The sequence below is a fragment of the Uloborus diversus genome, chromosome 8 (genome assembly GCF_026930045.1).
Source record: "Uloborus diversus isolate 005 chromosome 8, Udiv.v.3.1, whole genome shotgun sequence".
Taxonomy (NCBI): Eukaryota; Metazoa; Arthropoda; class Arachnida; order Araneae; family Uloboridae; genus Uloborus; species Uloborus diversus.
In genome coordinates this window covers 61158730-61184576 of record NC_072738.1, presented here as the reverse complement: position 1 = coordinate 61184576, position 25847 = coordinate 61158730, and the positions used below count along the sequence as shown (strand labels likewise).

Here is a 25847-nt window from a genome sequence, read left to right as displayed (position 1 = left end):
GATTAGCAGTGTTACCTTCATTTTTTTCAATAATACCAAGAGATTCCAAATCCCAAAATGATTTTAGCTGGGTGTTTATATTTCCAACTGAAACCCTTAAACAATTCACGTCCCTCTTATTTGAATCAGTTCTTCCCTGCACTGTATGACCAAATATAGTTTCCACTACATACAATTCTTTTGTGAAATTTTCGACAATTCCCTTTTGAATTTTCCATAAGAAATCAGAGCCTAATAATACGTTTATTTCAGATTCAAGACCTACATCTGATGGCGTATATCCGCTTTTTCTCATGGTTTCTATAATTTCAAATGCTACAGGTTTTACTTTTGCCCCGGTAATTTCAGGTACTACAAGAGCTTCTATTTTAATAGAATTGCATGGTTGTACAATACTATTAAGTTCAAGAACAACCACATCATAACAAGATTCATAAGGTTGTCTTTGCCCAAAAGGGTAAATCAACAAGTTTTCTTTCCTAATAGATTTCAATTTAAGTTCTTTCACTAAGGAACTTTTCACGAAACACCTTTCAGACCCGCTATCGCAAAGAACTCTCGCTAGAATGCATCTATTTCCAGTAGAGACAGAAACACAAAGAGTTTGTAAAAGCGTAGATTTATTCTGTTTAAATCTTTGCTCCGACATCATAGACACAATTGCACCAATTTTATCTTTCTCAAGATTTTGTTCTTTAATTTCTTTAAAGCAAAATAAATAATTATGATCACGACTTTCACATTTTGAACAAGGAATAAGCTTTGATTTGCAATTTGATGACAAATGAGATTTTAAAAAACACTTATAGCAACGTCCTTCCTTTTTTAATTTATATCTTTTTTGTTCATCAGAGAATTTTGTGCAATTTATTCCTGTGTGTTCGGAAGCTTTGCAAAATATGCAGAATTGCTTTACCGTTGTATTTAATGCAGCAGCCGAAGGCATACGCTTACTTTGAGAGAAATTAGTATGCTTGTTTTGAGAATTTTCGTTTGACGAGTTGTTTATTATACTAGTAGCTTCGCGACATCGTAGTTCATCTTTAATAAACGTGATTAACTCTGTAACTTCTGTATCTTTATCTGGGTCCCGTTTTCTATGAAAATCTAGAATTAAATTTTCCGGCAACAGTTTTAGCAAAATAGGCAATAGCAAATGTCCGTATGAGCCCGACGTAACACCCATTGCTTCAAGATTTCTGACACTCACTTCTACACTATCATAAAGTTTTCTTAAACCTTTAACATTATTAGCAGATTTCACCCCTTCAAGATTAAGAATTTTGTTCATATGGCAACTGATAATGTTTTCGCGTCTTCCGTACCGTTCTTGAAGCAATTTTAAACACACTTTATAATTTTTATCATTTAGTTGAAATCCCGCAACAACATTATATGCAGGTCCTGATAGCAATGATTTTAAATACTGAAACTTCTCGATTTCAGTTAAAGATTCGTTTGAATCAATGGCATTGGAAAATGTATTAAAAAACTCAAGAAATTGGCTCGAATCTCCACTAAATTTTTCTATTTGTAACTTAGGCAGTTTTACTGCTGAAAATCTTTTATTTTCTAACACTGATTCATTAATGACATTTTCTACTTTAAGGTCTTCATTTACGTTACGTTTTCTCAGTGTATTCTTAAGCTTGAATTTTAGACTTAAGATTTTGTCAGAATATTCTTCAACATTGGTTATTTCTTTTTCATACTCTGCTTTATCAGTAATTAGATCATCTATTGCGGAATCTAATTCTTTTAATAGCTTTTCTTTTTCAATTAAGATATCCAATGATTCGCTTATCGAATCAAAATCCGCAACTTCAGCGATATCTTTTAGTAACTTCTCAGATTTTGTAATTAATTTAGTTACTGCAGTTCGCACAGTTGCTCTTTTATTTTTTAGTTTTTCTATAGCATCCATATTTAACTTTTCTTTAACACTCATATTTATAGCCAAAGTTGCTTCAAGAACTTAATTCTTAATTTTGCATAGTTCAAGAGTTAGCAATAAAGAAAAAGGTACAGCTTACCTTTATTTCAAGTCCAACCGTGGGTTTCGGCACCAGAATAATAAATATAATGTATCAAGATGAAATTTCCAAGTACGCCAAGTTTGGTCTCATTAGTCAAGATATTTTCCTCTGTATTCAAGTTAAGTTAAAATGATAGCAATATATTCATGACTCATTATTTGAAAATAAAAACGTTTATTTACATATGTACACGTATATAGTATTTAACATCTTTATAGAGGTAATTCAGTCACGTTAAGGGTGACTGCCATCAAGATACAGCATCGATTGATTCAAGAGTCAAGAAGAACTAAACCGGCATTCAGCCTATTTAAAGGGCGCATACCACGTCATTAGATCACGTGATGAATTTACATTAAAAATACTTCAACTTCAAGTTTAACTGAAACGAGAAAAAATACATGCAAATTATAAATGCAAATAAAATATTTAACACCTTATGACGAACTATTCATTCTTCAGTTTACAAACTTATTCTAATTGCAAAGTATTTAACTATGGCTTTAATTTTGTTATATACTGCTTTAAATTTGAGAGGAACTAGGGAACCAGCCCCAGAGTAGTTTCAATTCAAATATAATTTTAATTTATTTCTATTAATTTATGTTTTCAATTTGCACAAAAGAATATTGCGGGTATTGTTTTGCGGATATTGCTTTTTATAATTTACTCAACAAAGAACAATGATACAAGAAATAATATGTACTAAATAAATATAAAAAATGAGAAGCTTGAGCTGTTACGAAAACGAATATAAATATAAAATTATACACTAGAGTTCTAAAAAAACTAATTAAATAAAATTAGTAAAATAATGCGTATTAAAAAATAATTGTAGAATATCAATATGCATATATAAAGCATTAATATATCAGAAATTCTGAAAGCTAGATCATACTCTTTTTTGTTGACTTGTAATTGTTCTATTGAATCGTTCTCTTCCGAGTATTTTGTAGTTTATGGGTTTTTGCTTTAGTCTTAAAAGCACAGTATTTACAGCAAGATGAATTATTAATAAAACAATTACAAGATTATTTACAGCTTTTGCCTGCGCAGGGTGGAATTAAACTATCTGGTAACACTGGCTGCATCATAAGGTGTGGGGCTTTATTGATTTATTTTCATTCAAGTGAAACCCAAACTTGGTTTACATCTAAAGGCACTGCTAAGGTACAGGGGAATTGATTCAATAGTACAGTTGAACAATACTTCTTAGCACATGTTGGAAAGAATTGCAGGAGCATGGTAGAGAGCTGATATTATATTTATTTCTGATGGAAATGACAAGAAATTATTGTAATGGTTGCATTCTCAAGAAATACCTATTTTCTTGACAATTTTTTTATGATTCAGCTTCTAACAGTTGAAATTCTGAAGCACTCAGATATTGTTCTAATGATAACTCTAGTGTACAAAAAAGTTTCCAACTGTTTTGGTAAAGAGAAAGCATACTTTTTTGTTCCTATTTTACTTGTTGAATCGCAGTCGGAAAATGTATCAAAAGCTTGTAAAATTGTAGATTTTGTTTTCCGTAAGTGCTCCTGAAGATAGATGTCATCCTAAAACTCTTTTCCTTTCCACAACACCAGCACATGAAATGGCAACCTCCTGTTCCTTTAATAAAGATTGCCAATAAGAATTCATTAGTTTCTGATCTATAAACTATTAGTTACTTTTTCCCCTATTCTGCACTGAATCATATGCAGGAAGATAGTCTGTTGCGTGCTTCGTCCTAGTTGGACTCTAGTAGCATTTCAGAGAAATTTATTACTTGGCTCTCAGATTTTAAATAATATTCATTTTCGTTTTCAGAGTTATCAGACACCAAAAGCTGATTGGATGCAGGAACGGATATGTTACATATTACATACTCTGAAATGTACTTTTAAAGGTTTTTTTTATTTTCAGGAATGGCTATGACACGAAACCACTGGTTAAGTACGTAGTGATTTTTTTTTATAAGCGAAGGAGACTTTCCTGAACTTCTGGTTTTCAAGTTATGAAAACGACAGTGAGATGTACCGATCGTGTTTAAGGTCCACTCGTGTAGTTTGACAATTGGAGAGAAAATTTTATTATTTTTTATTTGGAGACCTGCAAAATCTTTGCTACATTTGAAAGTAGTGTTTGGGACATTATGGACCAGAGTCATTCATTACATCGGTAACTTGAACTTTGTTCTTAAAATAGGGTGCTTCTTCCAGAGTTTTGCTGCAAGAAGTATCATTTTCAATTACATTCACGAAATCGGACCTCGCGCTTTGCTTCAGTGAACCATTCTGATGAACCTAACCTAGCATTGGGCTTAATGTATGGGAATGATTTTTAGATGTACTAACATCACTTTTGAGCTAACGTTTCCCAGGTTAAATGTTTTTTTTTGGTTTTCTTTTGCTGTTTTGCAGTTGCTATTGAAGAAATTGCCATTGCAGGACTTCTCTGGGTAAGAGACTATCCACATTTTCTTTAACGTTCCACTGAAATTTTGATGCTGCTTATGTGGCAATAGCCTCGCTCACTATGTTTCATAACTCAGGTGTAAAATCTGCAAAAGGGTTATCCTGATCATTTATCCTTTCCGTAATTACTTCGTACTTGCAAACTTGCATGTTTTAATTTTTAAAAAAGTCCCATTGTGACCCATACTAAGCAGCTATAATGCGTTAAAGGTTAAGTAATTAAGTAATTACTTAACTGGGACATTGTTTTGATAATATTACGAAATAAAACCGCCAAAACAGGAGAGCCACAAAATTTACTTTGGTTTATGTCGAGTCTTCAAGGTACATTACGCGAACTTGTTTTTTTTTCCTTTTGTGAATAACCTCAAATGCTTTTTGAACTTGCTTTTATTTCACTTTTCAACGTTTTGATAATATTTAAGTAATTTTAAACAAACTGGATAATGATATTTCAGATTTTATTGGTTCCTTAAACAGTTAAATCATTTTGATAATTTGAAAAAAAAAAATGCGTATTTTATTCAAATTTTTTGCTTGTTTGCGAAAAATAGAATTTTACTCAGAAATTAACAAAGATATGATCATAGTCATATTTAGCTTTTATGAAGCCCTTGTTTTGTTGCGTCGATTGCCACTTTTTTCAGTGTTTTATCTCAAATAGTTCGCGAGTTATGAGTGTTTTAGAAAACGGTTCCCCCACTGCTTTCCCCCCTCCCCCGGGGTTGTCGACCACCCAGGGGGACGACGACATGTGGTTTCATAATCACCATCGTGCCTGTAACAATAATCAGAAATAATATTGCGTCAGCCTTTCCATGCATGCTCAACCCCCTTCAGATCCCGGTCTAAATAGACTAAACTCCCAGTAGGAACGAATATGAGTCGGAATAGCTGCAGCTTTTCAAGGCAAGAATTGCGAGCAAGGGAAGTGATTGGTTCTTACTTGCAATTCTGGCTCAGTTGTGTCCTCATTTGCATTGATGCTTCTAGAACTTGCTTAGTATATTAGTAAGGTTTAACTCAATTACGTTAAACTACCTAATTTTCCTTGAAGGTTCCAGACTGGCTTTAACCGGGGAGATTTCCAAACTCTTCGGAAAGATTCAAGGATAATTTCAGGATGGTCACTGGCTTTCAGCGGAAAATGTTCCTGGAAAAGCACGATATGTTGTTAGCAGAAATTGGGCATATCAGCTGCCTATTATTTTCCAGGAACTTTTTTGAATTGTTTTTACAGTGTACACTGTATAAACGATTCAGAAACGTTCCTGGAAAATAATCGGCAGCTGATGTGCCCAATTTCTTCCAGTAACATATTTTAGAAACATTAGGAACCTTTTCCGCTAAAAGTCAGTAACCTCTCTGAAATTAACCTTGAAACTTTCTGAAAATTTCAGAAACTTCCCATTTGAAGTTAGTCGTGTCTCTGAAACTTTAGAGTAAACTTACGCAGGTTAATTCGTTATCGTACTTGGCACCTTCCTGAATTATCAAGAAAGTTCCAAATGCAATATTGCACACATTGCCAAGACAGAATTGCAAGTTAGTAGATTTTACTCTTCTGGCAATTCTTGTACAGTGAGGTTGTCCATGACCTTATTCACTCCCTTTGGGAGCTTAATTAGCCAGGACGGGCCATAAATGAACTGAAGCTGATACTCTTTATAAATACGCTCAGTTAATCTTTAAACTGGAAGCTAAAAATATTTTTCACAACAGTGAGAAGTCTGCATTCGTGCAACTTGTAGCAATTCAGGAAACTTTTTGACGATGATACTTGGTTTTTTTAGGAAATGGATAAAATTGAAATCCTGAAATGTTACACGGAAATACTCAGTAACGTTTCGGAATTTTTTTACAGTGTACTGGAAGTCTATCCAGAGCTTACTTGTTTTGCATTGAGAAAGACGTCAATTCTTAATCCCGAGACACATGCACTGTAAAAACGATTCAGAAACGTTCCTGGAAAATAATAGGCAGCTGATGTGCCCTATTTCAACCAGTATCATATCTCGCAAAAACCAGGAACGTTTTCCGATAAAAGTCAGTAACCTTTCTGAAGTATTGGAGAATCTCTCCATTTAAAGACAGTCGTGAACCTTCTTAAAAATAAATTATTTGATTAGAACTTCCTTGATTTACTAAGGAAGCGTTGGAACAACCATGGCCAAAGCTACACGAAAATTCCTTGCCTCGCAAGACTGCAACTAGCCAGTGACATATTTGCCCCCATTGGGAACTTAATCAATCTGGACGAGCCGTAATTATGATAAAACCTATACACTTTATAAACACACTCAGTCAATCTTTAAACTGGTAGCAAAAAATATCTTTCACACCAGTGAGAAGTCTGCATCCGTGCATCTTTTAGCGATTCAGGAAACTTTTTTGCGAAAATACTTGATTTTACTGGGAAATAGGTGAAAACCTCTGGAATCCCGAGAGGTTCCACGGAAATAACCAGTAACGTTTCGGAATTTTTTTACAGTGTGTGTGCAACTTTTTGTAAACTTTGTTCCTGCCGAATGTTGCTATGTGCAATGTTCCTTTTCTGCTCAAAAGAAGGGTAGGTGCATCGGTTGTGGCCATTTTCTTATTCAAACCAGAAATAATAAGAATATTGACCACTCTACCTGATCTTAAAGCTCGTTTTATAATCGAAACAGTATTTCTCAAAATTTTTGTTGTAAGTGGTTCAGAACTTCTCCTTTGTCTGGATGCAGGATGAAATTGTTTGATGATTAGTGTATTTGTTACTGCTCACTGTTAAGAAAGTGTTTCTTCTTAATCTACTAACAACAGCAATAGTATTGCATATTTTTAGCTAATGTAAAGTTTTTCTTATCAAGCTAAAATCAAGTTTTAATGTGAGTCCCTTACCTTTATTTTGTAACTTATCTGTATAAAATAGTCTGGCCAAAACTGGATCACGAAACCGTATATTTTGCAAGTTGTGGCCATGGTTATAGCCACAACTAGATTACATACTGTTCCAGTTGTGGCCATGCAGAAAATTTTAAGTATACTGTGAAAATCTATTTCAACGTTATCCAAGGATCCACAATACTTATGTCAAATGTAAAAAGTTAAAAATATAGCCAAATGACATCATAAACGATCATTGTTTCAGCTTATGGGTAAATGAAGGGACGGTTTTTTTTTTCTTTTGACTTTGGTAGCACAGTTGTCACTTTAACCTAGTTAAACTGTATTGAAATAGTGAAATTCATACTGCATCTACATCCATGATTTTCTTTTTATTTTTAGTTTAAATGTATAAACATTTTGAAATGGATATTTTTTACCAATGACAAATTTTTGTTTTGATAAATATATTAGATTAATAACATTTTAACTTTACTGAACCGATTAATTTTTGTCTACGTTCTATTAGTAACAGAGACATTGGTTTTCATATAAGCATTGTATGTTGCAATAATATGAAAGTTTAAAATCATAATGCATTTTTTGAAATGATTTTTTATTTACATATGCGCACTTTGAAAAGTCAAAACTCAAAATAATTCCGCTTTATTTTTATGACGCCTTTGTATATGCGTAATATATCGTACGAATATGAAGGTTTAAACTGCAGTTGCTTTTTTTGAAATGAGTTTCTACGAAGACTGACAAGATTCAAAATATTCTATTTATATAACACTTTTCAGACTTTGACTTTACACTGATTGATAAGAGATGTACAGTCATAGAAAAAAAAAACGAAACACTTTTAATTATTCGGCCATTATACATGCTAGAAAGGAAAGAAAGGTGTCATCCGACTTGGTTTAAAGTCTTCTTTAAAACTACGTAGGTAAAATTTTGATAAGGGACCATATACAAAGCAAAACGAGCACCAACTCTTGATTTTCAAATAGGAACCCCTATTTTTTGCTACATAATTATGTTTAGACCGCAAAATAAAGCCAGGGTACGAAATTTCACTTCATTCCGTGCAGTAGAACAGGAGTTATTAACGAAAAACGTTTTAGGGACCGTCACCACATTGAAAACCCTTCTTTCAAGGTCACGGCTTATCAAGTAACGGAATGTACGCAAAGAAAAGATCGAGATTATCCAGCTCAATTCATGGTTTTTTGAAGTTCTCTCTTTTTTCCGTAATTCGATACTTTTTGGGCAGATAATGTTGCGCCAAAAAGCGATTTACGGTCAAAAACCTTTTTTTTTTTTTTGAAAAAAAAGTTAAAATATTTAGATTTTTGTCTATTAGGATTAACCTAAGAATGACGAACCGGGTTTGACTGGTCCATTGTATAGATCGTTGTTTGGGAAATCGAATAAGGACAAATTAAAATTAATGGAACATTTTGCCTTTTCTAATATGAACCTATTGGATTGCTTATATAATCATTCAGCAAATCAGCCTCAAAGAAATGTAAATATCAAACCTTATACCTAGAATCATGATGTGAATATGTTTGATAAATGTGTTGCACCTATGTTACAGGTTTATTTTGGAATGAATAGAAAGTCTTTTGATGTCAAATGGAATTGCGCGTTTTTAATTTCGCAGAACATCGGCAGAAGTTTGTGCCACCGCACAAAAAAAAAAAAAATATATATATATATATATACGGCACAACGTGGGTAGACGCAGCATTAAATAGATTGGAGACACGAGCGAAGCAAGGTTTATTTATTCCGTGAAAATTTGCTCGATATACATAAAATGAACGAAGTATCAATCTGAAAAATAAAACAGAAACAGGAGAATATAAATACCCGTTAATGAGCAAACTGTTCATACTCGAACTTTATTTGGTAAAAATTTGGCTATATGAATTAACACAGTGGACAAACACAGTAATTGTTCTAGCGGCTTTTTTGTAATAAAAAAAAAGAAAATTTGTTTCAAATCCAAATTTGATGCGGAAGATCATAAAGTACCGTAATATTAAAAAAGCATAACACAATTGGCGGTTTTAGTTAATGCTATTTCTAGCAACGAGATTCGAGATGGTCCAACCCGTTATTTAAAAAGACAAAAGTTATTTTAGCTTAAACCAAGGTGAACCGAAATCAGACTTCTTGTCATTTCTCCGATTTTGTAACTTAGCACATGCAAACAAAGCTTAGTATTTTTTGATTTTGTTTCGCGTACTATATACTTGCAAATGAACATTTCCTATAGTGTGATGCTATAGGCTGGCGCACCTATAGCAATACTACACGAAATATAACCGACAGATGAGTTTAATCTATCCAGAGATTACAATTTCGTCCTTGCTACGGATTTCGCAGACTGGAATCGAAACTAATCGTGCAGGATGCAGAAGTCACCTCATTGAAGCTAAGAGTGCGAATAAACTGGTAGGTAAAGTAAATTTATTTGCTGTATGCTTACGGCATCTCACTGGTGAGATAAATTTTCTTCATCCACCAGTTTTTAGGCACTCTCGGCTTCAATGACATGACACCTGCTTCATTGTCCGGTTAAACCAGATGCTCGGTGCAAAGATGTTGTGCTCATTATTAGGAACCACTGCAGCCATCGAATGGGATAACCAAACCGCAGTGGAGACGCGGGCCACATTCAGCCCTCGCGGCTGATCCATGTGGCCGGTTGTTTGCTTAAAGAATAGGACCAGAAAGTTGAATTAGAGTGCCAGTGTCATAAAGGTGGACCCGAATATTCAGATATTGGATTCTGAAAAACATGCATTTAATAAGATAAGCATCTAGTAGTTGATAACAATAATTTTTTACAACTCTTTTTTTTTGGTCGATATTTTTCCACAATATTAAAAAAAAATTGAAATTTTATCTTTGACTTGCGAGAATAGTTTTGATGTGAAATGCACGGACAATGACCGAGAAAATAAATAGAAAAAAAAGTAATTAATATATAACTAAGAGTAGACAAAAACTCAACTTAATCTAACACGCAAATTAATGTTTTGTTAAATTTTTGACGAAGTCAAAAAAAAAAAAAAAAAACGTTCACAATTAGCTACAACTACTACTTTCGTGCAGAATGAGGCTCAAAGCACGCGGCCCTCTACTGCTACTAAAATTTACTCTCCTACCACATTGAAAATTATTCAAACACTTTACAAAAAATTATAATAATAATTCCTAAAAACCAGTAAACTTATCTAATAGCAAATATTACCTATTGACCCATCTGGATACTGTTAAAGGCGAAACTTCACACTGTCGGCTATTTTTCGAGTGCTTTTTCCCGATTTAGACAAGGCAATAATTTTTCCTTTTAGCAAATTATTACCGGGAAGCGCCATTAATTCTACACTGTCTATTGCAAAAAAAAAAAAAAACAGAAGTATTTTAAGTGTAGCTTTGATTTTAAAAGTTCTATAACATATTCTTTTATTAAACCTGGCTACTGGGCGGTAATTTACTGAATACATGAAGTAGTGTTTCGCATTATTTACACATTGACGTTTAAACGATATCCACAAAAAACTGACGGTTGCAATATTGTGTTGTTCTTCTGCAGACACAGCGAATAAATTTATTTAATTTTTTAAAAAATTCATAAACGTAACTCTAATGCAGAAAACCCACGTTATAATTGGTTTGCTTATTTTGTTGAACAATTTCTTTCTTTTTTTACGAAGAAACCAACTTTCATAATTTCTGTTTTAAAAAAGTATACGGTCCCCTAAAGTGAGAAAAAATGAAATTTTAAGCATAGTGCAAAAACTACTGAATATTTTGAGCTCAAATTTTGGATTCCCGCATAAAAGCTCTTCTAGATTGTTTTTCTGTTAAAATTTAATATGGTTTTAGATCATATTTTTTTCAAAAAATATTAAAATAATTCATAAAAAAAACTAAAATTACATTTTAGGTGTTGTAAAAGACGTTTTTATTATTGGGTCGATTCATATTTTGATATAAAAAAACAATCTTTGCCGTGCATAATCTAGTTTTTGTGTTATGAGTAAAAATATCAAAATACGTTTTAACATTACGAGAGGAATTTTTCAAAACTCGATTCTGAAGTAACGGCTGGATCTAATTAAACAAAACTTTGCATACAAAGTTTAAAAAGGATGCTGATCACAAATATGTGATAAAAAAAGGGGGTTCTCATTGAAAAATTTGAAGTTGATGCTCGTTTTAATATGAAGACGACCCCTTAACAACAATTTTTTAACATAATTATGTAGAACTTTTTATTCCTAAAACAATGACACCTCACACGTGTCTCTAGTGTCAATAGTCTTTGAATACGATCGAGTGTTTCGTTTTTTTTTTCTATGACTGTACCAAAATGTTAATTATAGTAGCAATGTTTCATTAGTTAATGATCTACTCTTACAATATTTGTAGTAAATTTTCCAATTACATTACAAAAGTTACTTCAATGAGCTTTGATATTTTTTGTTTAACACATTTTCAAAATGTTTAGTACATTCATTAAGTGAAAATCAATACGATTATTTTATTGGGTTTTTATTCTGATAAGGTAAACAAGTTATTTTGCAGGATTTTTGTAGTTTTTGCAAATTTTAGTACAAGTTCTACAAATAATTGCATTATTTATAAACGTTTCCGGAAGCATTTTAAAAAATGCCGTTTAAATATTTATTTTTTACACAAATTATATGAAAAAGTTTAATTAAAATGTTTATAAACATAGTGTTTCTATAAAAGAGCTTCGAAAATATTCAGATTTCTTAATTGTTTAAACTTAAGAAAAAAAGAAGAAAAGAAAGAAAGAAAAAAGTCAACTCTACCGAGATTGAACAATTTAAAAAACATTTTTAAATCAAAAGCAATGATTTAAAAAAAGGGATGCCAGAAAAGGACATAGAAGACACTGATGCTTTAACTAGTGACTTAATTGAATCAGCTGAAACAGTATTGGTAAACTTACTTCAATTGGTGAATATGTTATAGTTTATGATGAAACAGTTTTTTTTTTATGTGTGTAATAGTTGCTGAAATAAACGGTTCTAATCATGATGTGAGTGCTATGATGAAAAGTAGGTGACAATGCTAAAGAAAAAAAGAATTATTGTGGTAAACTGCAGATGATATCATGCAGTTTTAGACCATCAGATAATCTGAAGCTACAAAGACACGTTGTACAAATATTTCTTTCTTATTATTGCCAAATGTTTATTTACCGTTTACTATTCCATTGTTGTTACTGATTCATACTTGTTAAAATAAATAAATATTCAAAAACATTGCTTTTCTTTAATGCATGTTTTCTATTAATTGTATGTCTAATGGACTTGGATTTTACTTCTTATGCAAAAATTTTGTATTGGACACAACTGGAACAGTAGGTGGCCACAACTAGCTCATAGGTGGCCACAACTGGTGAAAACTACCCTTTTTCAGTTTAATTAACTTACGTAATTTTCGTTTATTTAATTGCTTTAAAGTTTATATGTATGTTAAAGAGGCTTAAATTCTGGGAAAACTGATATATATTTTATTGTTATAGTGCGTCTTCAAGAGGCACTGGGTCCCTTAGAACTTTCTCTTGGCCTTAAAGTGGCCACAATCGATGCACCTACCCTATATAAGAACTTCTACTAACTTCTAATATTTACACTGTAAAAACAATTCCGAAACGTTCCTGGAAGACAATGGGCTGCTGATGTGCCCAATTCCTGCCAGTAACATATCTTGCAAATAACAGGAATGTTTTCCTCTAAAATTCAGTAACCTTCCTGAAACTATTCAGGAAGCGTCCTGAAGAACTTAGAAATCTTCCCGTTTAAAGTCAGTCGTGTCTCGGGACTTTCAGAGTAAACTTAAGAAGGTATAATATAATAGCTTGTACCGGATTCGGGAAGAAAGTTCCAAAAGCTGTTTTGCAAACGTGGCCAAATTTAAGACAGAATTGTTAGTAAGTATCAAGACTGGAGCGCAGCTTACATTACTTTTGAGTTTCTCAGAAAAATGTCAGCCTGCGAAACTTTTTAGGGGTTTTTTTTTTTTTTGAGTAATTACTTAAAAAATTACCACTTAAAAAATTCAAAAGTGTCAATTGCACTGAGATTCTTTTTAACATTCGACGAAGAGCGCTGATTATAATAGTTTTAAGTAGTTTTATTAAACATAGTGATACCCGCACGGCTTTGCCCGTAATAGAAAAATCAAAAGATCTTTTGGTTCGCCTGTATATTTACAAATAATGTATGGTGAATTTTCTCGCCAGTTGGCTTGTACCCATCTTACGGTTCTACGTTATGATAATTTCGTATCTCGCCAATTGGCTTGTGCCCATGTTACGGTTCCACGTTATGATAACTTCGTAATTTACTCGTCCATCTTATGATATTTTTGTTCTTAAAATTGGAATAGAAAAAGAACCACATCGAATTTTCGAAAAATCGCTTAGAGGTGCACACCCCCATGCTACAAACTAACTTTGTGCCGAATTTCATGAAAATCGGCTGAACGGTCTAGGCGCTATGCGCGTCACAGACATCCTACAGACATCCAGACATCCTCCGGACAGAGAGACTTTCAGCTTTATTATTAGTAAAGAAAACGCAGTAAAATATATTATTTTGTACTCAATGCAACGTGTAATACTCTAGTCCTTTTTGTTATTGTGAAACAGTACATATTTTTCTTGGTTAAAAATATCATTTGTCAGTAGCTAGGACAAAGCATATTAACATAAAAAAATAAAAGATCTATTCATTTTCCCTCTCAATGACAACACTTTAAATATGTTCTTTTTCCCGCTATCAGAAAAAAAAACTCTTTCAAGCAGATTTCTTTATCGAATCGATAGCGCCAAAACCATTAGCTTTAAATAACTTAATCCACTTCTGAAGTTCTAATCGAACAAGTGAATACATTCGAAAACGTCCTCTTGGCCGTTAAATAAATCGATTTCTAGGAAAAGGAGGTCAAGTGATAGCAAAATGGAGTGTCTGATTTTTTTAAAAAAGATTTTTATCTTTTGTACAGTTTGAATTCTAAATTTTGTTTATTTTTTCGTTTTAAAATGTCATTTGATTCCTACATGACTTTCACATACTTCCATCACTGGTGGATCTATTTCATATTCTCAACCTAAATCGGCATTTTGTATAGTGCAATGCAATGAAACCTGTCTATAACGATACTGGCTATAGCAATAAACTTGTCTACTACGATATTTTCTTTGATCCTAACAAAATGTCAGCACAAATAATCAAACTATCTACAATGATAACCTGTTTAAAACAATATTTTTTTATATCCTAACAGTATCGTTGTAAACGGGCTTACAGAGGTTTTCTTCTGGCAAACAAACCGCAAATTTACAAATATTCTAATTTAAAAAGAAGTTTTGTCCAGAACTAAACGAACCTACTTTGCTGCATACCAACAGCATCTGCTTTCTAGTATCTAATCAATCTTCTCTGAATTAGCAAAGACTGCAAATTATGCCAAACATACCTTTGTAACATTTTAGGCTGATTTCAAGAAACAAAATATGCATCTCTCATCCGATGAAACAGATGTGTTAAAAATAAAAAAGCAGACAATTGAAGTGGTAGCATCTTTTAAACAATGCAGATAATTCAGAATATTACCAACCAATAGCAGAGCCACCAGTTTGTTTGGCACTTTTGGCTTCCTTAAGAGGTTTTCCATCTCCAGTTCAGTCATTTTCCTATGCCGGGCTGATGAGTGCTAATAAGCAAGCAACTGCAGTCCTCGGCTGGAAATGACTGAGCTGGTGGTGTATTTTTTCAGTGGCATAGCTAGGGTGGGGCGAAAGAGGCGGTCGACACCGGACGGCATACTTTTAAGCAAGTCAGCATAGTTAAAGTGAAAAAAAAAATCTGAATAAGGGAGGGAATCACATATCAAATATATTACTGGAGGCTAAGGGGGAAAAAAACCTCTTCGAAATGTAATGCTTTGGTATGACTGCATCTGCGTTTCTTAGTGTTTAAAGTTGAAATACTTCCGCAGTGAGCCCCTAAACCTTCCTCATTCCCTTAACATTCTCTAAGAAAGACTTAATTTGTAGTTTTAAAACTTAAATTTCGGAAAATATTCTAGATAAGACCCCGACTTCCTAACGTCACCAAAGGCTCAAACTGACTTCAATTTTGATGCCCCCCCCCCTTCTCCCTAACGTTACTTTTAACTGCGATCTTGATATAAGTTAAAAATATTTCTCCGGGATAATCAATTGAACCCCTCCCCACCTTTCCTCTGTACGAAAAATACGGATTAAATTAGCTTCTTTTCTTCCTCTAATAAAGTTTTCAATTTCAGGTTTAATAACTTTCGATGGTTTAATGTATTAGATATGTCTCAACGAAAGGGTGGTAAATAGAGGAACCGTCCTGGGCGGCAGAATATATATATAGCTACGCCATTGTATTTTTTCAATTAAAAAAAAAATCTTTAATCGCTTTCAAAAAGGAAAAAAATGCACCATTAAAATGCTCACCAAAAATTACACAATATATTTTTAAAAAATCGTTTGTTAAACTCTTTCCTACGGGAAAATTAGAGAGCGGATATTATTTTTCCCCCGTTGACAAAAGAAATAATAAAAATAAATTCATATAAATTTACTTTAGAAAACAAAACAAAACCGTAAAATGTCTTCTTAAATAAATAATTATCATCATCCAAAAAAAGAATCGTTAACATAATTTGTTAAAACATAGTTCGGGGACCTCATCCTCGGCTATATCTCCATAGTTAATCTCTTTGAAATAAAAATACTGTAGGCGCACTCCCCCTGCCCATGCTACGTAATAAGTGGTAATACGAGTCGTCCCCTCCTTGAAAAATTTCTAGATCCCCCCTTACATATTACCACAATTTACTTATAAGTGCAGAAGAGCAAAAAATAAACAGCAGTAGGACCATCATTGCAGATTAGTTAATACCCTTATGTGTCTACTCTCATAATTATTAGATATGATTTATTCTGCATTCCGTAATTAGAACTCACGTGCTGTGTCATTTATGGATGTGTTGTATACGTGCTTTTTCTCCCTACATCTATTCATTTCGGCGTTGTTGTCATTTACTCACTCCCATAAAAGTCTACTCTTATCTCCTGTGTAAAGAAAACTGACGCAATTTATGGATATTTTTCACCCTAACTGCTCCAATACTGCGGCTAAAAAGGCTGTACTGTAGAATAACGATTGAAATGACACTGTTTGCAAAATGCAACCAAACTTTGACGAACGCATATAACCAATGGTTTTTAAATTTCGACCACTGCAGAAACTCTTTCAACTGTGAGCTTTTTCAGAGAACTCTGTCCCAAAACAATCACCCAAAATTAAATTTAAAAGTAATAAATATGATTATTTTCTTCATTTAAAAACACTAGAAACAAGTTAATTTTTGAGAAAGGTATAAGTAAAATTTAAAATTACGCTCCAAAATTCGCTTCATATCCAAAAATATTAGCAAAATGTTTTTGTGTTTTGTATTGAAAAAAAAGAAAAGAAAAGAAAAATTCTAAATCTACTCTCTTTTTACCATTAACAGTCAGCTGCAGCCGCCTTGCACTGTAAAAAAATTCCGAAACGTTATTGAGTCTTTCCGTGTAACGTGTCGGGACTTCAAAGGTTTTTATCCACTTCCTTGAAAAATCAAGTATTATTGTCAAAAAGTTTCCTGAATTGCTACAAGTTGCACGAGTGCACACTTCTTACTGGTGTAAAAATATTTTTAGCTCCCATTTAAAAGATTAACTTTGCGTATTTATAAAAAGAATCGACTTCAGGCTACTTGTGGCCCGTCCATGCTGATTAAGCTCCCAGAGGGAGCAAAGAAGTGTGGACTACGTTGCTTTGCAAGTGTTGCAGGCGAGTAAAATTCTCGATGCTTACTTGCAATTCTGGCTTAACGTTGGCCGTGCTTGCGATACTGTTTATGGGACTTTCGTAATAAATCAGGAAGGGACTAAGCGATAAATTATACGTGCCAAAATTTACTCTAAAGTTCCAGTGACACGATTGGCTCAAACGGGAAGATTTCTGAATTTTTCAGGAAGGTTACTGAATATTAGCGGAAAACGTTCCTGGTTTTTGCAAGATATGTTACTGGCAGAAATACTGCCCATTAATTTCTAGGAACGTTTCTGAATCGTTCTTACAGTGTGTGGCCTTTTCAGTAAGCATATCGTACACTGTAAAAGAATTCCGAAACGTTACTGAGTATTTCCGTGTCACGTTTTGGGATTTTAATGGTTTTTATCCACTTCCTGGAAAAATCAAGTATCATTGTCAAAAAGGTTTCCTGAATTGCTACAAGTTTTACGGATGCAGACTTTTAACTGTTGTGATAAATATTTTTAGCTCCCAGTTTAAAGATGAACTGAATTTATTAATAAAGCGTATCGGTTTCAAGACGATTACGGCTCATCCATGCTACTTAGGCTCCCAAAAGGAGCGAATAAGTATAGACTACGTTGCTTTGCAAGAACTGCAAGCGAGTAAAATTCTCGATACGTGCTTGTAGTTTTGCTTTGGCCATGTTTGCAATGCTGCTTATTGAACTTTCTCAGGAAGGTACCAAGCTGTTATATGTACTATCTACCAAAGTTTACTGTAAAGTTCCAGATACACGACTAACTTCAAACGGAAAGATTTCTGATTTTTTTTTTATGAAGCTTCCGAGATAATTTCAGGAAGGTTACTGAATATTAGCAGAAAACGTTCCTGGTTTTTGCAAGATATGTTACTGGCAGAAATTGGGCACATCAGCTGCCCATTATTTTCCAGAAACGTTTCTGAATCGTTCTTACAGTGTACTTTCCTACTCTGCTAAGTCGTGACTTCTCTAGCTAAGAAACAGTTAAATTCAAAACCGTATTCTTGCTTTTGTGGCCAAGAACCGAACACAAAACTAGTCTGAGGTTTCACACAGAAAGTACAGAATTGAACCATTTTTTTAAATTGCTCCTCCCCTCTTCCTTCTACCAGATCTTGTGAACGGGCTATGTAGAAGCATGAATAAATAACAAATAATGTTGTCTGTAAATACGGTGAGAACCGTTATGTAATAATTCCTCAAATTCGTAAAAGAAAAAAAAATTGGACTTTTTTCAAATTATGCGAATTTTTTCTTTTTACGTTTTTTTACAAAAAAGGAAGCATTGTATTCGCGAAAAAATTTTCACTCAAAAATCTACCTTAATTTCCATTTTACTCACCCCCGAATGAATGATGAAGTTTTTTTTCCGACTAGACAACACGTGGATAAGTGACTAAGAACGTAGAGACACGCGAAATATCCATTTTGACGATTTCCGAGACAATTACAACGAGTTTTCTCGTGACGTCTGTATGTGCGTATGTGTGGGTGTGCGAGTGCGTATGTGCGTATGTATGTCACATAACTCAAAAACGGTATGTCGTAGAAAGTTGAATTTTGGTACGTAGACTCCTAGTGGGGTCTAGTTGTAGCACCTCTCCTTTTGGTTGCATTCGGGTGTTTCAAAAGGGGTCTTTAGCCCCTTTTTGGGGGGAAAATCATTGTTAATTTCGATATAAACTCAAGTACTGTTATGATTTGGCAGGTAGTTGGCGATATGTCGCCACCTTTTGGTCGCCAACTTGACAACAAATTTAGCCATGTTTTTTTTTTTTTTTTTTTAAATCTGATTTCAATTTGGCCACTGTTGGTGATATTTAGAGAGTAAGCTATTGAATCACATTAAAATTGCCAGTAATGGGGAAATGACATTAAATTGGGGTAAAAGGAAGTCATGTGATTTACACATCAGCTCGCTTTTTTTAACACTTTAGGATTATTTTTTCAACTCCTTCCTACTGCTCACCGATATCAGTTCTGCTTAGAAATGCTGACTGTAAACTTTTTCTTAGCACAACTCTACATCTATAAAACGAAATGCTAACTGTAAACTTCTTCTTAGCACAACTCTACATCTATAAAACCATGGACCACAAAAAAAAAAAAGAAAAAGAAAAAAAACGGAAAAAGAAAAAAGTGATAGAGACTTCGACACCGTTAAAAAAAAGAAAAAATATTTTTAAAAAAAACGGAAAATGAAAAAGGTGATAGAGACTTCGACACCGTTGTATTTACAAAACACTTGAGCACGTGTTTCTTACTTTATCTTACAAATGAGAAAGATTTTATAATACATCCCGCTTTGCGGGCTGAGTCGATAAAGGAATATCACATTTTTATCACAGCTATGAAGATAAAATCTCAAGCGCAGACCCCACAAATGATTTATATCTTATTTTGTCGTGTTCACTAAAGTAAGGAGAATGAAAGGTAAGTTACTTGTTAAATATTTTTAGAATTGGTATGATAAGCACATGGCATGATTCTATAAATATGACTATCGAACTAACTAGACTAAAACACTGTAAAAAAATTCCAAAACCTTACTGAGTATTTCTGTGTATCGTTTCAGGATTTTAGTTGTTTTTATCCACTTCTTAGAAAAATCAAGTATAATTGTTAAACAGTTTCCTGCACTGCTACAACCCGCGCGAATGCAGAGCTTCTGTTCAATCACAGCCCATTCAGACTAATTAAGCTCCCAAAAAAGGGGGGCGAATAAGTTCATGGACTTCTTAGCTTTGCAAGAATTACAGGAGAGTAAAACTCTTGCTACTTTCTTGTAATTCTGTCTAGGACACGACTGGTCTTAATGGGAGAATTTTTGAATTTTTCAGGAGAATTTCAGAAAGGTAACTGAATTTTAGCGGAAAACATACCTGACTTTTTCAATACATATTGTTGGTAGAAATTGGGCATATCACCTGTCCATTATTTTCAAAGAACGTCACTGAATCGTTTTCACGGTGAAGTTCAATTGTTGAAATTAATGGAAAAGGATAAAGCTGATCTATAAATATCATTTAAATGATACTGACGCGTGGTTTTACTCTAATATTTAAACTGGGCAGCGGAGTATAGAAAAAATAATGACCAACTCCGGCTCTGACTTCTGGAATTTTAAAGCCTCCGACACCGATACCGTAGTCCTTTATTTTACTACTTAAGTGATAAACATTTATTTCTGCGCAAAAGTAAGCTAAAAGAGCAGCAATGTATGACACAAAAATTGCACATTGAAATTGCTGCGTCCCAAAGCTCAAAACGTTTTCGAATAAACAACGTTTTTTTGTATTCCTGAAACACATGAAATATGTTTTTTAATTTTCACGTTCAACTACTACTCTCTCTTTTCTAGGGGTGCCCACCTGGAGGGGGGGGGGATCCATGGCGCAGACCGCGCCAATAAAATTTTTTGGGGGGTGTTTTGAGGGGTTTTTTTTCACTTTTTTGGGAGAGAGCGCTTGCTTTAGGGGGACCTTGGCGATATTTAGGCAGGAGTGCGGCCTTGCTCTTAGGGGGTTTTCACCCTGCTCTCTTCTTCTTCGTTTCTAACGCAAAAATGCATTGGAAAGCTAAATATTAAGAAGAGATGATTTTTGATAAAAATTAAATCGTCTAATATGGATTAGTTTCTTAATGAAACTGATAGATACACCGCTGAAAAATAAATTATAACGTTCCTTATAAACTAATTTGTTGACTAGTTTGAACGTTAAAGTATAATTCAGAGCTTATAGTTCGCCTTTACACTCTCATGAACGAGTGACTAAGTGTAAATTCTTCCGCATTTTGACTTATATTTTAACTGTGGCAGCTACTCCCAAAGTCGCTTTCCTGTCTCTTATCTTGGCCCTATATCGCAAATGGGAAGCTTTCTTTTTTTAATGAAACAGATAGGAGTATGTTAATCTTGTAGACTTGTTAAATATTTAAAATTATATCCCTTTGAACGTAGCATAATTTTGAGCAATAACATTACATAAACTATTTTTCAGCTATCAAAATTGCCAATTTTCAACAAAATTTGTTTGTGCTGCGCGACCTCTAAATATTTTTCCATTGAATTGAAATGTTAGAAATTTCATATTTATATATTTATGAAAAATATATTTATGGTGTAAAAAAATTACAGGGTGAAAAAAAAGAAAATCAAAATCATGTTTTATGAAGCACCCTAACAAACCAACAAACAAATAAATAAATAAATAATATATTATGTTATGTTGAAATAAAATATTCGCACTGCAAGTTTTGAAATGAAATTTTTGCTTACATGAATTTTTCAGTATACAAAGAAAGCAAGAAACTTATCATATTTGAGTAAAGTTTCAAACGTCATCCTTTTTCAGAGTTTTGCAAACTGCTTTCTTTCAAATTGTTGACAAACCACAAAGAGTTTGTTTACGGTACATCAAACAAACGACAGGCTAACCTCGTTCTTCTTTGAAATTCAGAAAAATGAAGATGTGTGTTTTATTTATCTTCCTGACACAACTGTTAGATCAATTCGCTGAAAAAAAAATCCTTTCTTTTGAAAAAATTCAAACCTTGATTTTTTATGATTTTAAAATATGTTTATTTGAAATCTGTTGAATATGATTTAATGTTTCGGTGATATCTTTTATTGAAGTGTTCTGACTAATGCACAGCGAAGGAAGAGATTTAATAAAAGTAACTGTTTGGAAAAGAGTTATCGATAGCGATGTAATTATGTAATGATTTTAGAAATACGATTTTTTTTTTACACAAAATCTAAACTTTCGAAATCAAGGTATGTAGGTAAATTTTGAAATCTTTTTTGCTTCTTCTTCTTTCATCTTTTTTTTTTTTTTTTTTTAAAGCATTTTATCTGTTTTCTTTTTCGAATTTCCGTGACATATTATTGATTACTAGAGGTTCTTCACTTTGGGGTAAATTAAAAAATGACTTTTGTTTTTCTATACATCGTTTTCAGAAGTCCACTGTATTTCATTAATTTACTACATCATCATATTTTTTTTTTTTTTTTTAAATGTCATAAGCCAACAAAAAGAGGTACTTTGATGTTCTATTATTCACTTAGCCATTGCTAGTGAATTTTCTTCCAATCCTTTCAATATCAAAAATAGATCGTAAAAAAGGTTTGACTTTAAGCATTATTACCTAAAACCGGAAGTTCAGAGTAAAAAAAAATTCCTAAGCGTCTCTGAATATTTCCATGGGACATTTCGGGATTTCACATGTTTTTATCAACTTCCATAGAAAATTAAGGATCTTTGTCAAAAAGTTTCCTGAATTGCTAAGAGTTGTACGAATGCAGACTTCTCACTGTTGTAAAAAATATTTTTAGCCACCAGTTTAAGAAAATTATTGAACGTATTTATTAAGTGTATTTTCCCCATTTTGGGGAAAAAGATTTGGCAGGAAGAAAATTTTTTTTTCGTATGTAAGTTGACGAATTTATATCTTGTAGTTCATTGTTTGGATCAATCGCTGCTGGCTGCTAGGTTGTGCTTATCATTCGCAAAAATATTTAAACGCTATTGCTTGAGTGTTTGTATTTTTAAATTTTATTTTCTACTAGTATCTAAGCCTGGCTTCTCTCGTATTTTCAATGCCATTTCTTACCATCTCTCTGTCGGTCAGGGCCATCCAATCAAATCCAATATGAGTAAAAGTCTTTCCTTGATGCAGGCGCTTGTATTTATGAAGAGAAAAAAGAAAGATTTTTTTTTAAGTTGCGGAATTTTAAAAGAAAATTTGGTTATTTGGGAGGGGGGGGGGAATTCATAGGAAATCGATTTATTTTTTCAAAAAAATTAGTAGAAAAATAATTTTCGAATTTCAGGAATTTTGATGGGAAACACCGTTTTTTGGGGGGAAAATGGAAGGGAATTGGGGAAATCTGGATTTGTGACCATCTAACAACACTGGTTGTTCACATTCCCAATAGTATTAGCCTCTGAAATTTCGTAGCTGTGCAAGAATTGCAGGCAAGTGGGATGCTTGGTCGTTCTGTCTTAGCTATGGTCATGGTTGCAAAAGTGTTTTTGGAGCTTACCTTGTAAAGCAGGAGGTTCTGAAGCAATTGCTTTAAACTTACCTTATCTTTTTTCTGAACGTTCCAGAGATATGACTGGGCAGTTCTTCATAAAGATTCCAAGAAGTAGCATACTGAGTTCGCGGAAAATGTTCCTGTGTTTTGTAAGACGCATCTCTAAAACCTTCAGAAAAAACTTATACGATTAAAATTCTAGCTTGACGCCTTCCTGATATACTTGAGATGCTCCTCAAGCATCATTGGAACCATGGCCATAGCTAAGACAGAATAGCAACAACGACTTATTCACTTGCACTTGGAACTTTGCTATAATGTCGGGCTGAAGATCATACACGTAGTAAACACATGTGGATACACTTAATTAGTACACTCAGTGAATCTTTTAACTGGTAGCTAAAAACACGTCTGCATTCGTACAACTTACAGCAATTCAGGAAACCTTTAACAGATATACTTGATTTTCACAAGACAGGAATGAAAACGATGAAATGCAATTGTGTTGTAATCATCTATTTTTTCAGTTCATCAAGATTAGCAGGTAAGGGGAGTCTGTACACCCAGAAGAAAATATCACGTAGTGTCAGGTCTGATGACAAAGTGGGGGCCAATCATTACGTGCTAAATCACTTCTCCACTGATTGTTAATCTGACTAACTAATAATAAGGTTGTTTCCTCCTACTATAAGTAATCATTTTGATATTTGAAACACAAAGCAAATACAAAAATAATAATAATAATAATAATTTGAATTTTGTCATCTTGAATTCAAATTATGTTTTTCGCAATCACGAGTGTGCGTATGTAGGCGTGTGTGTTTGTGTCTGGGGTATGTGTGTTTGTGTGTAGGGGGTATGTGTATGTGTGTGTGTAGGCATGTGTGTTTGTGTCTGTGTTCAGGAATGAGTGTGTATGAATGTGTGTGAGTGGGGACGAGGTATGTGTATGTGTGTGTAGGCATATGTGTTTGTGTGTGTGTGCAGGCATGAATGTGTGGGTAGTTGTGTGTATGTGTGTGTGTAGGTGTCTATGTATGCGTGTGTTTGTGTATGTGTGTGTAGGTGCATGTGTGTATGTGTTTGTGTGTGTGTGTGTATGTGTGTGTGTATGTGTGTAGTTGTGTATGTATGCGCGTTTGTGTAGGATATGGATGCAACCTGGAGACGGCTTTCGCTATAGGAGCAGCATCGTGAGGAGCCGGTCGACGGTGATGGTGCGGAGGGTGGCGGTGGGAAAATAAAATGATAGCACGCCAAAAACAGTCAAATGAAAGAATTAAGCAATCGTGATTGCTCAAAAAAAAAAGACTCCACACGAAAAAGTTTTTTCTTTGCGTAACTATATGGTAACAGAACATTTACAAATTACATAACTTAATATCATGCTATAACATTCAACATGACAAAATAATTTACTAAAAGGGTGTCTGTTAAATTCTGTTTTAATACTTGACAGTTTCGCCAAGAGTGGCGATAAAAGTTACGATCTGTAAAAATACTTCAAACTCTCTCAACAGATTAATGACTCTTGCAACTGTAACTGCAAAGTCAACCGGCGTTTCTAACAAAGTGCAAGCTAAGCAGGCAACGATATTAATTGTGTCCCAAGATTGTTGGTTTTTCTGAAAGCCATTAACTTAGCGGTAAACCGCAGACGAAATATTCAGTCTGGTGCACATTATGTAAATGCTTGGGAAGCATGGAGAAGAAATTTCTTTCCACATCGTTAGATTGAAAAGAAAATAACTGTTGCTCGTAAAAATTTACATTAAAATGTAATTTGCGAAGAATAGTTCCTTCATTTTTTTTTATTTGGAGGACTAAGTTCACAAAGAAGTCATTCATTATTTTATATACTGTTGATTTTGACTCTAAAGTTCTTTGAAATTTATACCGATTTTACGTAAAATGAAAACATTGAATATATTTTTTTTTCAACCCTCAAGGATCGCTTTTTTTTTTCCTTGCACCGGGAGTGAAGTTCCGCTCCATTCCAATGATCATCCTTTAACCAGACGTATGTTCGTTTGTATATAAGGCAATCTACCTCCTCGAGAACTGCAGAGAGTTGAAGGTCAGGACAGGTAGCAACAGATTTTCCAAAGAATCAATCTCAACCAGTTTTAACTATGTAAGACTTTAATTGGCAAATATATTGATTAAAAACTCTCCTCTAACTATCTCTTAAAAATTTACCTCTTTTGCAGCCTTTATTCAGGGGTGCTCCCCCCCTCCTTAAGAGCAAGGGCGCACCTTTCGCCTAAATATCGCAAAGACTCCCCAAAAGCAAGAGCCTCCCTAAAATAAAAAAAGCCCCTCAAAACAACCCTACCCCTAAAAATTTCTATGGCGCAGTGTGCACCATGACCCCCCCCCCATGGTGGGTACCCCTAATTTATTTTTAGAAAATTTTACTGAAGCAAGAGATGAAGACTATTTTTAACACGCGTAACGAATTCAATACATAAAATTTAAATTAATAAAGTAATCAACTATATTATTAAA

At 33.7% G+C, this 25847-nt stretch overlaps 1 protein-coding gene across 2 annotated transcripts in view; it reads left to right on the top strand.

Annotated features, from left to right (window-relative positions):
- Window positions 1-25847, top strand: part of LOC129227630 (uncharacterized) — a 109190-nt gene that overhangs the window by 8819 nt on the left and 74524 nt on the right. Inside the window, exon 1 of one of the 2 annotated variants that reach the window (XM_054862218.1) lies at window positions 19716-19732. The exons of the other annotated variant lie outside the window; for it this stretch is intronic. Within the exon in view, the coding sequence (XP_054718193.1) occupies window positions 19726-19732 (7 nt within the window). The 5' untranslated portion in view covers window positions 19716-19725. Of the gene's footprint in view, window positions 1-19715; window positions 19733-25847 lie in introns of those variants that run through there. 2 annotated transcript variants of the gene reach the window in all.